Raw genomic sequence first — 12,725 nt, forward strand, 5'->3', positions numbered from 1 at the left:
CCAATGAGCAATATCTACTTTCATTTTTCTTTGCGTGCAAAAATCAAATGAGGACAATAATATAAAGTATATTGATGTAATCAATGAATTTTTTTATTAACTAATTTGTTTCAAAAATTACAAGTGTACCTAGACAAAAATACTACACTTAAGCCACCAGATCCAACATTTATAACATAGCTACAAAAGATATTTAACGTTTCAAAGGTTGTTTTATTCATATATAAATTTGGTTTGTTAGAACTCTTGGAAGAGTCCAATTCCCACATCTGTAAAGAACATTTTCGCAATGTTCTTCTTGTTCATTGACAATGTTATTGGAGGTTTATTTAGACTTTTAGGATTGATTGAAGGTAAAACTTGTAGAAAAATTGGTTCTCCTAAAGAAATGAAACATATTTTTGTTTTTGTATTTCCTATAGGGGGTTCTACTATCAAAATTTTTAGATTACAAAAATTACTTGGAGGGATACTTTGTCCTTCACACGCCTAACCCATGTCTACTTGAACTGTGTATCAATACTTAACAAAATTAATAATATATTAATAAAGACAGTTAAACCAAAACTCAAAAATATTGAAAACAAATTTGAAGATTTCTAAAATTTAGAATTACATTTTCTTCCTTGATTTTGATACCAATATTTGAAAATATTAATTTTTAATTAGTTTAATTTTTTAACACATGTTTGACAATCTAAAATAAACAATATGTTAGAATTTTTTTCTATAAAAAAGTGTAAAAAATAATAAATACATAACAGCTACCTATCATTTATTGAGGAATATTTTCAATTACTTCATTTTTATTTTATTTAATTTAATATTATATATTCTATAAAAACTTTACGTTTAAAATTTGATTTTTGTTTATAATAAAGTAAAATGTTTAAAAATTAATGATAAAATGTAGAATATATATATTTCTATAATTTAAAATCTATATTTATCAAACAATCTAATTATATTCAATAATTAATTTTAAGTAGCATATCAAACAATTTTATAAATTAAATTCATTACTTAAATTTTCAATACTTAATTTTTGAACACTTATTTTTTCAACATTTAGTTTTTCAATTTATCAAACAACACCTTAGAAAATTCAAAATCATTTGAATCTGTTAGGGCTCCCTTGGCTCGATTTGAGCCGGAATTCGAAAAAAAATTAAAATTTAATTTTTGCTTAGAATAAGATAAAATATTTAAAAATTAAAGATAAAATGAATAATGTTTCTTTTTTTATAATTCAAAATATCTATTTATCAAACAATTTAATTGTATTCAGTAATAAATTTTAACAAATATAACAAATAGTTTTGTAACTGAATTGAATACATTAAAAAATTTAAATTATTTGAATTCATTAAAACTCGTCTAACTTGAATTGAATTCAAACCTAAAAAAAATACGAGTCTAAAAATATCCAAACCCAAAAAAAATTCCTCGAAAAATCCGAACCCGCGGAACCCACGGTTTGCGACGTCTAATATTATTAAAAGTTTTAAGTAGTGATTTAAAAGATTTCATAAAAGAAGATAGCATTATATTTTCTCATAACTTCCACCTCCATTTTAAAGATAATTAAATGTGTAATAATCATTTGAAAAAATCAAATCAAAATTTAGAAATCCTAAAAAGGAGTTTGGTAATTAATTAAGAAACGGCAGTTCTTTAAATAAAAGAGAGAGAGGACCTATTAAATGTAATATTAATATTAATAGCTTTATTAAATACCAAGGAGCTGCTGTTACGGCACCCATTCAGGCATTTCTTTGCAATTAATTCCCACTTTTCTTTTCCTTCGGTCAAAGGCCTTTTATTTTCATCTAAATATGTTCTTATTATATCAAATCAAATCCTTGTATAAACCCTAAACTACCCTTCGGACAACACTCAAATGGTTACAAAATGAGGGTGTATTTTGTCTTTCCCAAGTGAGATAGGGTTGTTTTCCTTAAAAAATTTTCTCAACATCATCACCACAAGAAAATTATATTTCAAAATTAAGAGATATAATATTCAAATTTTAGATTTTATTATAATGAAGGAAATAATAATAGTAATAAATTCTAGTTTTATTTTTGGGTTATAATCTTAAGCTTTCTTCCTTAATATCATTTCAATTTGCATTTTTCCATTCTTTGTCTCTCATTCCTAAGGTAAGCTTTTGATTTTTTTTTAAATTTATTTTGCTTATTTTTTTTAAAGAAAAAAAAACCTCTGTCCTCTGTTACTTCTTCATCTGGGATTTTCTCTATTCTTTATTCATTATTTAATTTATATAAAACCATTAATACTTTAATGGACAACATAAAAATATAAACATTTAATAAAGTAATGAAACAGTGCTTTTCATTTTATATTAGTATTTTATACTCCATGAAGAAAGGAGCAACCAAAAGAGTCCTTTTTTTCTTTTCTTTTTTTTTGTTTTTGTCTTTCGATTTGAAATTCAAGGTTAATATTTTAATGGGGTCTTTAAACAAAGGTGAGGTTTTCCATTTTTCTTGGGTTTGAAGCTTTTTCTCTCTTTTATTTTCATTTTGTTGTTTGGTGGAAGGACACCATTGTATCATTACAACTTTGGGAATTTTAAGCCTTTTTCTTTATTTTTGTTTTTAATTATGTTGTGGAACGATGAGGGGTGCAGCATTGTATTAGTACACCTTTTGGAGTTTTATTTTGTTCTAGATTGATGGAAGGGCGCCATTGTTCTGGGATTACAAGCCTTTTTCTTTCTTTCATTTTGTTCTCAACTGATGAAAGGTGCCCCACTGCATTAGTACACTTTTTCGGGTTTCTAAGTATTATTTTTCAGTTTTCTATGGAAGCTGTACCATTTTTACATTAGTACACTTTGGACTCTCAAATTTTATTTTATTATTTTGGTCTTAATGGGAGGGCACCTTTGTATTGTATTGTATCAGTAACCCATAGAACTAAATAATAGGTATTGTCAGATAAAAGAAACTTCAAACTTGGTTGATTATGCATGACATTCATATTTATATTATTTTGTAATATATGTAGGTAGTATATCTGTTAAGTAACCATGAGATACGAGCGTATCTCTAGAATGTCAGGGGCAAATGTTATAGACTATCATAGGCCTGTAAACTCTAGGTTCTGAAAAGAAGAAAGAGAGAAGAAACATACTTTTATTTTAATTGGTTTCTTTGAGTTTTTATTGTTTGGTGATCTCAAAGGCTGTCTCCTTTTTATTATGGAGAAAAGGCCTGAAACTTTTTGATGTTGTGTTATTTCTTTATTGCTGTTAATTCAAGTTACTCTGAAAGTAAATTCATGACCCTGATAGCTATGTTCCAACTTTTGCTTTTCTTGGACTTTGAATATCTCCCTTGTTACTGGGAGTTATTACATCAATTGAGGTTGTTGACCTTATCAATAAGGTGCTGTGCTCTCCTACTTTTTTTTATTGTTATGTTTCAGTTCTGATATTGACATTGATATCCCTTGCTGAATTATTATTTAATGAGGTTTTCTGCTTGTGACTTGTGAGTACTCTGTTACTTGTTTACTTCTCTTTCAATATATTCCCTATCTTTGCCTTTTCTTTTTGCATTGTCTGCTTTTCTCTTCAGTCATCGGCTTTTCTTCTTGTTGTGCATGCTAGCCTTTATTTTCTTTTGGTTTTGGCTTGGTAGGGTTTCTTTTACTCTGACTTCATTCTAGTTGAACAGTGTTGTTTGTCTTTGGATTTTTTTTTCTTCACTTGCATTTAAGTCTATAGAGCAGTGATAAAACGACAGCTAATGGTTGATATTGTTGGTGGTTTGAACAGTGAAGGGTTTGTCAAGGGTGGAATACTTAAAAATAAAAGGAATATAGTCAATGGCGTCAACTTCATTCGCCAAGCAGACTCTTGTGCCTATGAAGGAACCAGTGTCTAGCTATACTCCATATCCACCTCCTCTTGCAAGATATGAAGATGTTGTAACTAGTCAAAAGCATTTCCTCGCCACTTTGGAGAAGCTCCATGCAACTATGGGAACAAAGTTTATGTAATTTTTCTTCTGAATGCTTTTTTTTCTTCTCTAAATTTACATATTAGTGTAGTTCCTGTTTTTCCCTGAGCAATATAGTTTGGTTTGATTTGGAGTAATATGGTAAAAAGATAGCCTTTCTATGTCCATATACGTGAACATCAGAACATGCATATGCTTACGTCTGATGTTACAATCTAGATCCCAGGCGCGTTTGTCTTGCGTTTATGCTATGGCCATTTTATATATTATGGTCATATCCCCATCCATGTGTGTGTCAAACTGGTACTTGATGAAAAATGAGAGTTGGAGCAACTTAGGCCCGCTTTCATATTATTGATTAGGCTAATATAACGGTGTTAGGAATAAGACCCGCAAGTATCATCCAGGATTTAGTTTTCAAATTATATTGTTTCATAGGCTGCTTTCTTTGTTTAGAATTTACGAACAGTTGTGTATATTTTCTGGTTAAAGACAGTGAATAGAAAAAATCTGTAGATGTTATGTTGATGCTTGGGAAGTTCTTAGGTGGGCAGTTGAGTAATAATTATGGCAATAAAAAGAATTTAGTTGAATACATGCATATCCTAGATTTTATTTATTGGTTTTTCTTTCTTGGATGCTTCTTTATGATGTCAAGTTATGATTAAATCTTCTATTCTGAAGGTCCTGAGTTTGTCAAGTTTTTGGAAATCTCAAGTGGGCAGGGGTAGTTGATATATAACCTGACTTCTCATTTTATTCTATGTCAAGATTTTATGTTTATCATGCTTATCTGCTCACTCGAAAACTATGGTACGGTCTAGCAACATATAATCTTGTTTTTGGAGATCTAAAGTAGGCAGTGTGTAGACTGTAGTTGATACATAACCATGATTGCCTCATTTTCTTCCACGTCATGAATTTATGTTAATTATTCTTATCTGTTCACTTGAAAACTATGATACATCTAGCAACATATTATTTTGTTTTTGCTGTAGAAACAGGGTGATACTTGCTATATTCTTTGAATTGCAATTTTATCTTCTGCTGTTTTTATGTATCATGCTTTCTGGTCTTTTTGAGACCTTCACGTGGTTGTATTCAGTTTCCGAATGTCTTCACTGAAATTGATTATCTCCATCTGCACTTACTTACCACATATAGTTCTTTCATTTTCTGATTGAATACATACTTTGTTGGCCTGAGCAAAGTAGAACCATGTTTGCCTTTTGAGACCAAGCTGCTGGAATTACCTCCTTTTACCATATTTCTAATAATTGTACTTGTCAACCTAAATTTTTAATAATTTCTTTGCCTTCTTGACTTTGATGTAGGATCCCCATCATAGGAGGAAAGGAGTTGGATTTGCACAAACTTTTCGTGGAGGTAACGTCGCGTGGTGGAATTGAGAAGGTAATATTAAACTATGTACTCCTAGTTGTCTGAGTTTCTACTCCTATCAATTAACATCATTGGAAGCCTCATTGTGGTTAATGAATTTCATTTATGTTCAATGCGGCCGCCTGAATTATTCTTGTTTCCATTCATACATGAGATGCTTTCATAAAGCTTCTGGACTTACATTACTCTGTTTATGAAATGACGACCTTTGAAGATGGCAGAAGAAATTAAAGATTTGTCTATAGATATCTCTTATTTTTACGTCTTCAAATGCAAAAGTGAGTGCCACGAATGTCTATGAATTCTGCAATCTTCCTTGAGAATCACTAGGGATTCGAGTAGCACTAGGAACTAGAAATTGATCTCTCGAGGGCTCAATAACATTGCGGAGATTGCATATTGGTGTTGGTTACTTCAATTATTATCGAATCATGTTTGAGTTAAAAAACGAACTATGTAGTTTGATGCTACTACTTCATATCCAGTTCAAACTAGGTGGCCCTATTGATTTCTGCTAACTTAGACTTGGGGATGAGCTATGTACACTAATATTCAAATAATCATGTTTTAAACGGATCTTGTAGATTGTAAGAGAGCGGAGATGGAAGGAAGTGACTGCTGTTTTCAACTTCCCCTCCACTGCTACAAATGCATCGTTTGTGCTGCGGAAGTACTATGTTTCTCTGCTTCATCACTATGAACAAATCTACTTCTTTAAAGCCCGCGGTTGGATCCCTGTTCCTTCTGGTATGCAAGTCGAGGACTCAAACTCTTCTTTGAATAAATATCAGAGCATTGCTCCTAATGGTAAAGGATAATTCATATATGCAGATCCTCTTCGAAACCAACTACTACAGCAGACCCCTACTCAAGGTGCAGTGCGGCCAGCCACAGATATTCATTCAGCTGCTGTCCAGCAGCCAAGAATAAATATTACCGAGTCGCCTGCAGGTGCCTTAAAACTTTTCTATAATGAATGAAACTGTCTTTATGCTTTCACCTGTTAAGTTGTCAGTCATTCTCCTTGATCTCCCCCTCTTCCATTTTCGCCTGCAAACCATTCTAAACCTCTATAGCTTAACTTGGTTTGAATCTCAGTTACTGAGTTTCTAAAGTTTCACGAGTTTGGTCAATTATAGTCGTGTGTTTTTGTTGGTACTGCAGTAAGGCCAACATCGACAGCAGGCACTCCTGTGGTTGGGGTCATTGATGGGAAATTTGAGAGTGGCTATCTTGTTACTGTCACCATTGGCTCAGAGAAGTTAAAAGGTGTCCTCTACCAGGCTCCTCAGGGTGCAGCACACCAAGAGCCACATCAGTATGGCGTATTTGCTGGCAAGAGTGACAGCGCTCATGCTTCATCAGGGCTGCAACGTCGGAGGCGCCGGAAGAAATCTGAGATAAAACGGAGGGATCCTGCTCATCCAAAACCTAACAGGAGTGGGTATAATTTCTTTTTTGCTGAGCAACACGCAAGGCTGAAACCACTTCACCCTGGAAAGGACAGAGAGATTAGTAGAATGATTGGTGAATTATGGAACAACTTAACTGAATCAGAAAAAACAGTAAGAGCCGTAAATTATTCCATAATTCATTAACTGAACATGTTTTATAACTATTTTCTCTTTTATAGTATGTTCTTAAGTTTTTACTTGGACTTTTGTCATTGCTCAGGTCTATCAGGACAAAGCGCTCAAAGACAAAGAAAGATATAGGATTGAGATGGAGGATTACAGGGAAAGATTAAGGACAGGTCAAATTATCAGTGATGCAGTGCCCCTACAGCAACGGCTTCCGGAACCAGATGTAGAAATGACAGAAGCAAATATGAGGCTTGATGGAGCTGAAGGTGGCTATTCTCAAACACTGGAACATGATAGCAGCTCCGGTGGAAGTGATTTCGAAGATGCTAAAACTGCAGATAACGATTTAGATATGGAAGAATCTCCGGTTGTAGGGGTAGGCGGTGAATCTATGAATGAAGATGTGGAGATTTCAGGTGAGCTAATGATTGAAAAGTTCAGCATTGAGGGTGAAGAAAACTTGGGGAATGCCTTGTCAGAGGCAAACAAAGAACCAATGCATAGTGAAGAACACTAAAAAATCTGCTAGGGTTAACATAAACATCCCGGCCGTGAAGTAAGTTTTTATTTAGTTGCTTCCTTTCTATCTGTAAAAAGTTAGTTTTACTGTTAGCGGAAGGTTTTGTTTCCTAGGATGGGATGAAGGCAAGTTAGTTTTACTGTTAGCGGAAGGTTTTGTTTCCTAGGATGGGATGAAGGCAAGATTTTTTTTTACTGGCTTGGGTAAGTGTTGTGGTGGAGAAATCCCAACACCTGCAAAAAACAATCTCCCAACTAGCTTATTGTGTCAATGGAGGGCTCATTTGTAGACTATAGTTGACAACAAAGTGTAGAAATGCATGAAGAGAAAAGTTCTTTTTAATGCGTAGATATATGAATTTCATTCATGCCCTTGGATTTGCTTGATTTTGATACAATTGTTGAGCAGACTAAACCAATCTTTCTAAGATTTTGATACAACTCTGTATAAGGGTATCCGACATGAATATGTTCAATTTTTTTCTTAAGATCTATTTGGAGGATCCTTGGTCATGTCTATCCAAGTTTGAATATGCATGTTTAGGAATTAACATGAATGCATAACTTGCTGGATTCTGTCAGCTTCTTACAACAAAATATCTCTATTCCAAACAGTTGAAAAACTCAACAAAAGTTTAAAGTCTAATATATGATTCTCCCTCAATGTAAAAAAGTTGTACAATCTAATAACATTAATTGCATAATTGATCATAAATGAGAACTAAACCTAAAAGAAAGTAAATGAAAAAAAAAAGAAAAAGAAAAAAAAAGTGAGGAAATGAACCAAAATAGTTGGCCTGTTCTATTGGATAAAAAAAGTTTGATTAAATATGAGCATGTGGAAGTAAGATGATACAAATATGCTAGGACAAAGATGAATAATATAAGAAAATGTCAGGAGTCAGAGACCGAAAGAGCATCCCAGATCATATCCATGTCCAAGGAAGGCATTCTACTTAACTGTACAGCATCTACATCTGATGATACACTCTCCTGAGTTTTCTTACTAATCTCATTCACTTCAGATCCTGCCTTGTTCTTGACCTCAAATTGCCACTCTCTTTTCTCAGTGTTCTGGTTTAAATCTTGGACTTTTGCCGATGTCAACGATGGATCATTGGACTTCTTGTTGCCAGCAATGCCTTGTGAAATTGATTGCAACTTGGCTTCAAGAAGCGCAGCAGTGTTCCCATTCAAAGAATTGGCCTTGAGTTGATGCTTAAGATCTGGAAAATTCAAATGTGCATATTCTCCACGCAGCATGTATGCTGCTGTATCGTATGCCATTGCCGCTTCTTCTGCAGTGTCGAAAGTCCCTAACCAAACCCTTGTCCGATTTCTCGGCAGCAGTATCTCGGCAACCCATTTTCCCCAATGTCTCTGCCTTACCCCTCTGAACAGCTTTCCAGGGGATGATGAACCCTTTTGATGCTGGTTCTGCAACCTGCGTCCACTGTACTTCATAGGTTGAGTCTTGGTAGTGCTAAGCCAGTAGTCACTAAAACCTTTGGATTGATAACTTGTCAAACTCTGGTTCATTCTAAGCCATTCATCCCCCATTTGAGACTGAACCTCACCAAGTTGAGGCATTTGGAATGAAGGGTTTTGACACAAGGTCGATCCAGGTTCACCCTTTTTCCCCATGAAACCAATGGCTCGTCTGCTCGGATCTAACATGCCAGGTTCCTGCAGAAACAAGGTTAAGTTGGGGAATTTCGATGTTGTAGAGGGAGAAGGTGGTTCAGAAACTTGAGCTTGGTTTAGTTTCGGAAAGGTCTCCAAGAAGTTCAATGGCATAAAACCATCCTTGACCTCAGAAACAAGACCACCATGAGGGGGGACAGAGCTGAACCCTGAAACAAACAAGCTGGAATGATGTTCATTCAAAATATCTTGTCTGAGAATTCCAGGGATGTTTTTTAACAAATTGGCTCCTAGAGACTCCTCAGGTGAAGAACTGGAATTGAGCCTATCAGGTGAAGGAGATGATGATGATGATGAAGGTGGTGACTTGCTTAAAGCGCCCCAAATGATAGGACCTTTTGGCGTGCCATAAATATAAGAAGGCCACTCCTTGTTCATCAAAGTTTCTGTTTTGGGAAATTGATTCTCCACGCTCATAATTTTTGGCCGAAAACAGAACAAAATTTAGGAGATGTATATAGAAATGATGCAACTGAAAGTACAATACTTTATATATTAAGCTTCTGATAAAGCCTTACTATAATAATAATAAATTAAGGGAACCTACTTTATCTATGTATATATACTGGTATATTAAAATTTTAGCCTTTCAATAGAAACAAATGCTTTTCTTTCAATTGAAACAGTTGTTTGCCACGTGCAAGCAATTATCTTTCTTTTCCTTTTTTTCTTATTTGATGAAGAGAGAAGAAAACAGAAAGAAAGAATGGGAAACATAAACTATCAAGTATTTCAAAATAAACCAATCAAAAACTTGCAGATGAGTTTTTCATTTGTTAACTGTGAAAGTGATGTAGGGTTCTTAGGCAGGTGACTATTGCATGTCCCATGAAAATGACTGTTAAGAACCTCAAACTCCTTTATTTCCATCCATGGCATTCTTGTTTAGACAATGGCCATGTGCTTTTCTCAAACACTCACATGACTGCTTCCTTCCCTTTTACTTTCTAACCGTAATTTTAAATGATAGTTACACTTTACGAGATTTAAATTGCAATTACATCTATGCTTTCAATCTCACCTTAATTCAGATGTAATAAATCCTATCATGCTACATGTCATCAACAACGAAGAAACTTCAAATTTAGAACTCATCATGTCCAATCTAAAATTTTAGATTTGGGTTGGACCCGACTCGAAAAGTAGATTTAAAATTTTGCTTAAATTTAATTTAAATAAAAAATATTAAACTCGAACTCAACCTGACCTGCCAGTATTATTTTTTATATAAAAGTAAATTTAAAAAATATAATATATCAAATACACTAAAAATATTAAAATAAATATTTCTCAATAAATTAAAAATATATTAAAAAATCTTTATGCTTAAATAACATTAAGATAATTACAACTTAACAAGCAAATGCCTCCAAAATAGTAGCAAAATTAATAATAAAACAAGTGTTATATAATATCCAAATAATAACAATAATATAATAGCAAAATGACAGTAAAATAACATCAAAATGATAGCAAACAACAACAAAACAACAGTGAAAAAATAGGTAAATTTGGGTCGGGCAAAGTAAAAAAAAATCTTACTCGAGACTTGGTCCGTTTAGAAAACATATCTTATTTGTTACCCAAACTTATTTTTCGGGCCTATAGTTTTGGTCAAACCCTATAGCATTTCAGGCAGACCTTTGGGCGTGGGTTAAGTCGGCCATTGACCAAGTCTAGTTCAAATTGTAAAAGGTCCACTTAGGATAGTTTTCGTATTTTAACAAAGTTTGATATTTAATGGAGGGTTAAAATATGTCATAAGTCCTTGTATTTTTCAAAATTTAGAATTTAGTACCTATACTATTATTTTGAGAAACTTAATCCCTTTATTTTTCAAATTTCAAAATTTAGATCTAACTGTTAATAGTGTTAAAATAGCTTTGTTAAATTTAGGTTCATCACATCACAATGTCATTGTTTTAGTTTCATGATTATCAAGTGAGTATTTTTTTTAATTCGAAATGCCATATCAACAAATTTAAAAAAAAATTAACAATGTTAACCGTTCAACCTGAATTTTGAAATATGAAAAGTAAATGGACTAACTCCTAGAAATAAAAGTATAGAGACTAAATTCTAAATTTTTTGAGATTACATGAACTTACGACATATTTTAACGTTAATAGAATAATTAAAAAAAATATTAGCTCTTAATGTTTATATATATATATATATATTGTCATTTTGACTTCTTCTTTTTTTATCAATTTCAACATCAACCTTTAATTTTTTAGTCAAATTACTATTTTTGGAAAAAAAAAGTTAACTAAACTATTAAAAATTTTGAAGAAATTGACGTGATCGATAGTCCACATGGCTATCCATGTGCACTTTATTCTTGACATGAATAATTTAAAAAAAATTGAATTTTTTTTGAATTTATTAATAACTTCTATATATTTTTTATTAAGTACACGTAAATTACCATACAAATTATCATATTAGCACCATAAAATTTTAACCATGCAGTCAAATTTCCATAAAAAATAACAATTTAACTAAATTTTGAAGGATGATGACCAATGTGATAAAAAAAGAATTAGGGTTAAAGTGACAAAAATGATAAATATTAAGAACTAAATTTAATATTTATAAAGTTATAACCCAACCGTTGATAGCATTAGTATTTGTCATCAAAGTTTATTTACTACTAAATATGTTTACTTCATAATGATTTAACAAAAACAAATATTACTAAAAAAATAAAACTAAAAGAATTTAGTAATTTTTATCATTCTAAGTTTAAAAATTAAATATTAAACATTATTGAAATACAAAAATTAATAGCAGTCCCCTAAATTCACAACCTTAATCTCATATTGGTTTAGGTATTTTATTTTTATCTATTTTATAAGTTATATTTAAAGTTTGTAACAACGTGTTCTCCGACAATATTATAACTGCTATTTGAATCACTGCATCTTACACATATAGTCTATACGGATTGATAGAATTAGGTTAACCTAATTCATAACTGTTATTTAATGTCCTTGTATTACATAATCCTTAGTTATGCCATTAATTAGTCATTTCCACGGTTTCATTGTCAATATTAACATCTAACTTTGAATTGAAACAAGACTTGTTCCAAAATTATGTTTTCCGATGAGGAAATCCTGGTTCATGAATGCTTTTCTTTTTATAAATCCAACCCATTAATTTATATATATATATATATAGAAGGCAAATTTATGAACAAAAAAGAATATGTTATTTGGTTTGAGATGAGCATGGAGGCACTTAAGCAGCTGTCATCAATTCCACCCTTCCCCCCTCCAAATTTAGAACCCCCTAATGATTAGAAATCTAATCTTATGAATAAGTGTGGAGTTGTGGTTAATCAATGCCACTTGGGATAACCATTTCCATGGAAAAGAGATTCCAATGAGTTATTTTCATTCACTTGAGGTCATAAATTTGATTAAACTATTTCAAAGCTTATTTAATAGTGCCAGCACATGGTGTTGGCCCTAACCTAAACGTAGCTTATTCCACTCTAATACTTGATTAATAAGAAGAAGCATGA

General features: G+C 32.3%; 2 protein-coding genes across 4 annotated transcripts; one reads left to right on the forward strand and one right to left on the reverse strand.

Annotated features, from left to right (window-relative positions):
• The first annotated feature begins 1,986 nt into the window (after positions 1-1,986).
• On the forward strand, positions 1,987-7,835 carry LOC121208421 (high mobility group B protein 15). 3 transcript variants are annotated; one of them, XM_041079005.1, is made up of 7 exons: positions 1,987-2,162; positions 3,806-4,025; positions 5,324-5,402; positions 5,975-6,137; positions 6,222-6,341; positions 6,555-6,955; positions 7,065-7,835. In XM_041079005.1, the coding sequence occupies exons 2-7, from the start codon at positions 3,856-3,858 to the stop codon at positions 7,488-7,490; spliced, it is 1,359 nt and encodes a 452-aa protein (XP_040934939.1). In that variant the 5' UTR covers positions 1,987-2,162; positions 3,806-3,855; the 3' UTR covers positions 7,491-7,835. The 3 variants fall into 3 exon arrangements, with proteins under 3 accessions (XP_040934939.1, XP_040934940.1, XP_040934938.1); XM_041079006.1 differs by having other exon boundaries at positions 2,016-2,769; XM_041079004.1 differs by lacking the exon at positions 1,987-2,162 and adding an exon at positions 2,272-2,491.
• A 323-nt stretch (positions 7,836-8,158) lies between these two features.
• On the reverse strand, positions 8,159-9,697 carry LOC121208422 (ethylene-responsive transcription factor ERF062). Its single transcript, XM_041079007.1, has one exon. It carries the CDS (start codon positions 9,611-9,613, stop codon positions 8,387-8,389), a length of 1,227 nt encoding a protein of 408 aa, XP_040934941.1. The 5' UTR covers positions 9,614-9,697; the 3' UTR covers positions 8,159-8,386.
• Between the last annotated feature and the right edge of the window lie 3,028 nt (positions 9,698-12,725).

The sequence above is a fragment of the Gossypium hirsutum genome, chromosome A10 (genome assembly GCF_007990345.1).
Source record: "Gossypium hirsutum isolate 1008001.06 chromosome A10, Gossypium_hirsutum_v2.1, whole genome shotgun sequence".
Classification (NCBI taxonomy): domain Eukaryota; kingdom Viridiplantae; phylum Streptophyta; class Magnoliopsida; order Malvales; family Malvaceae; genus Gossypium; species Gossypium hirsutum.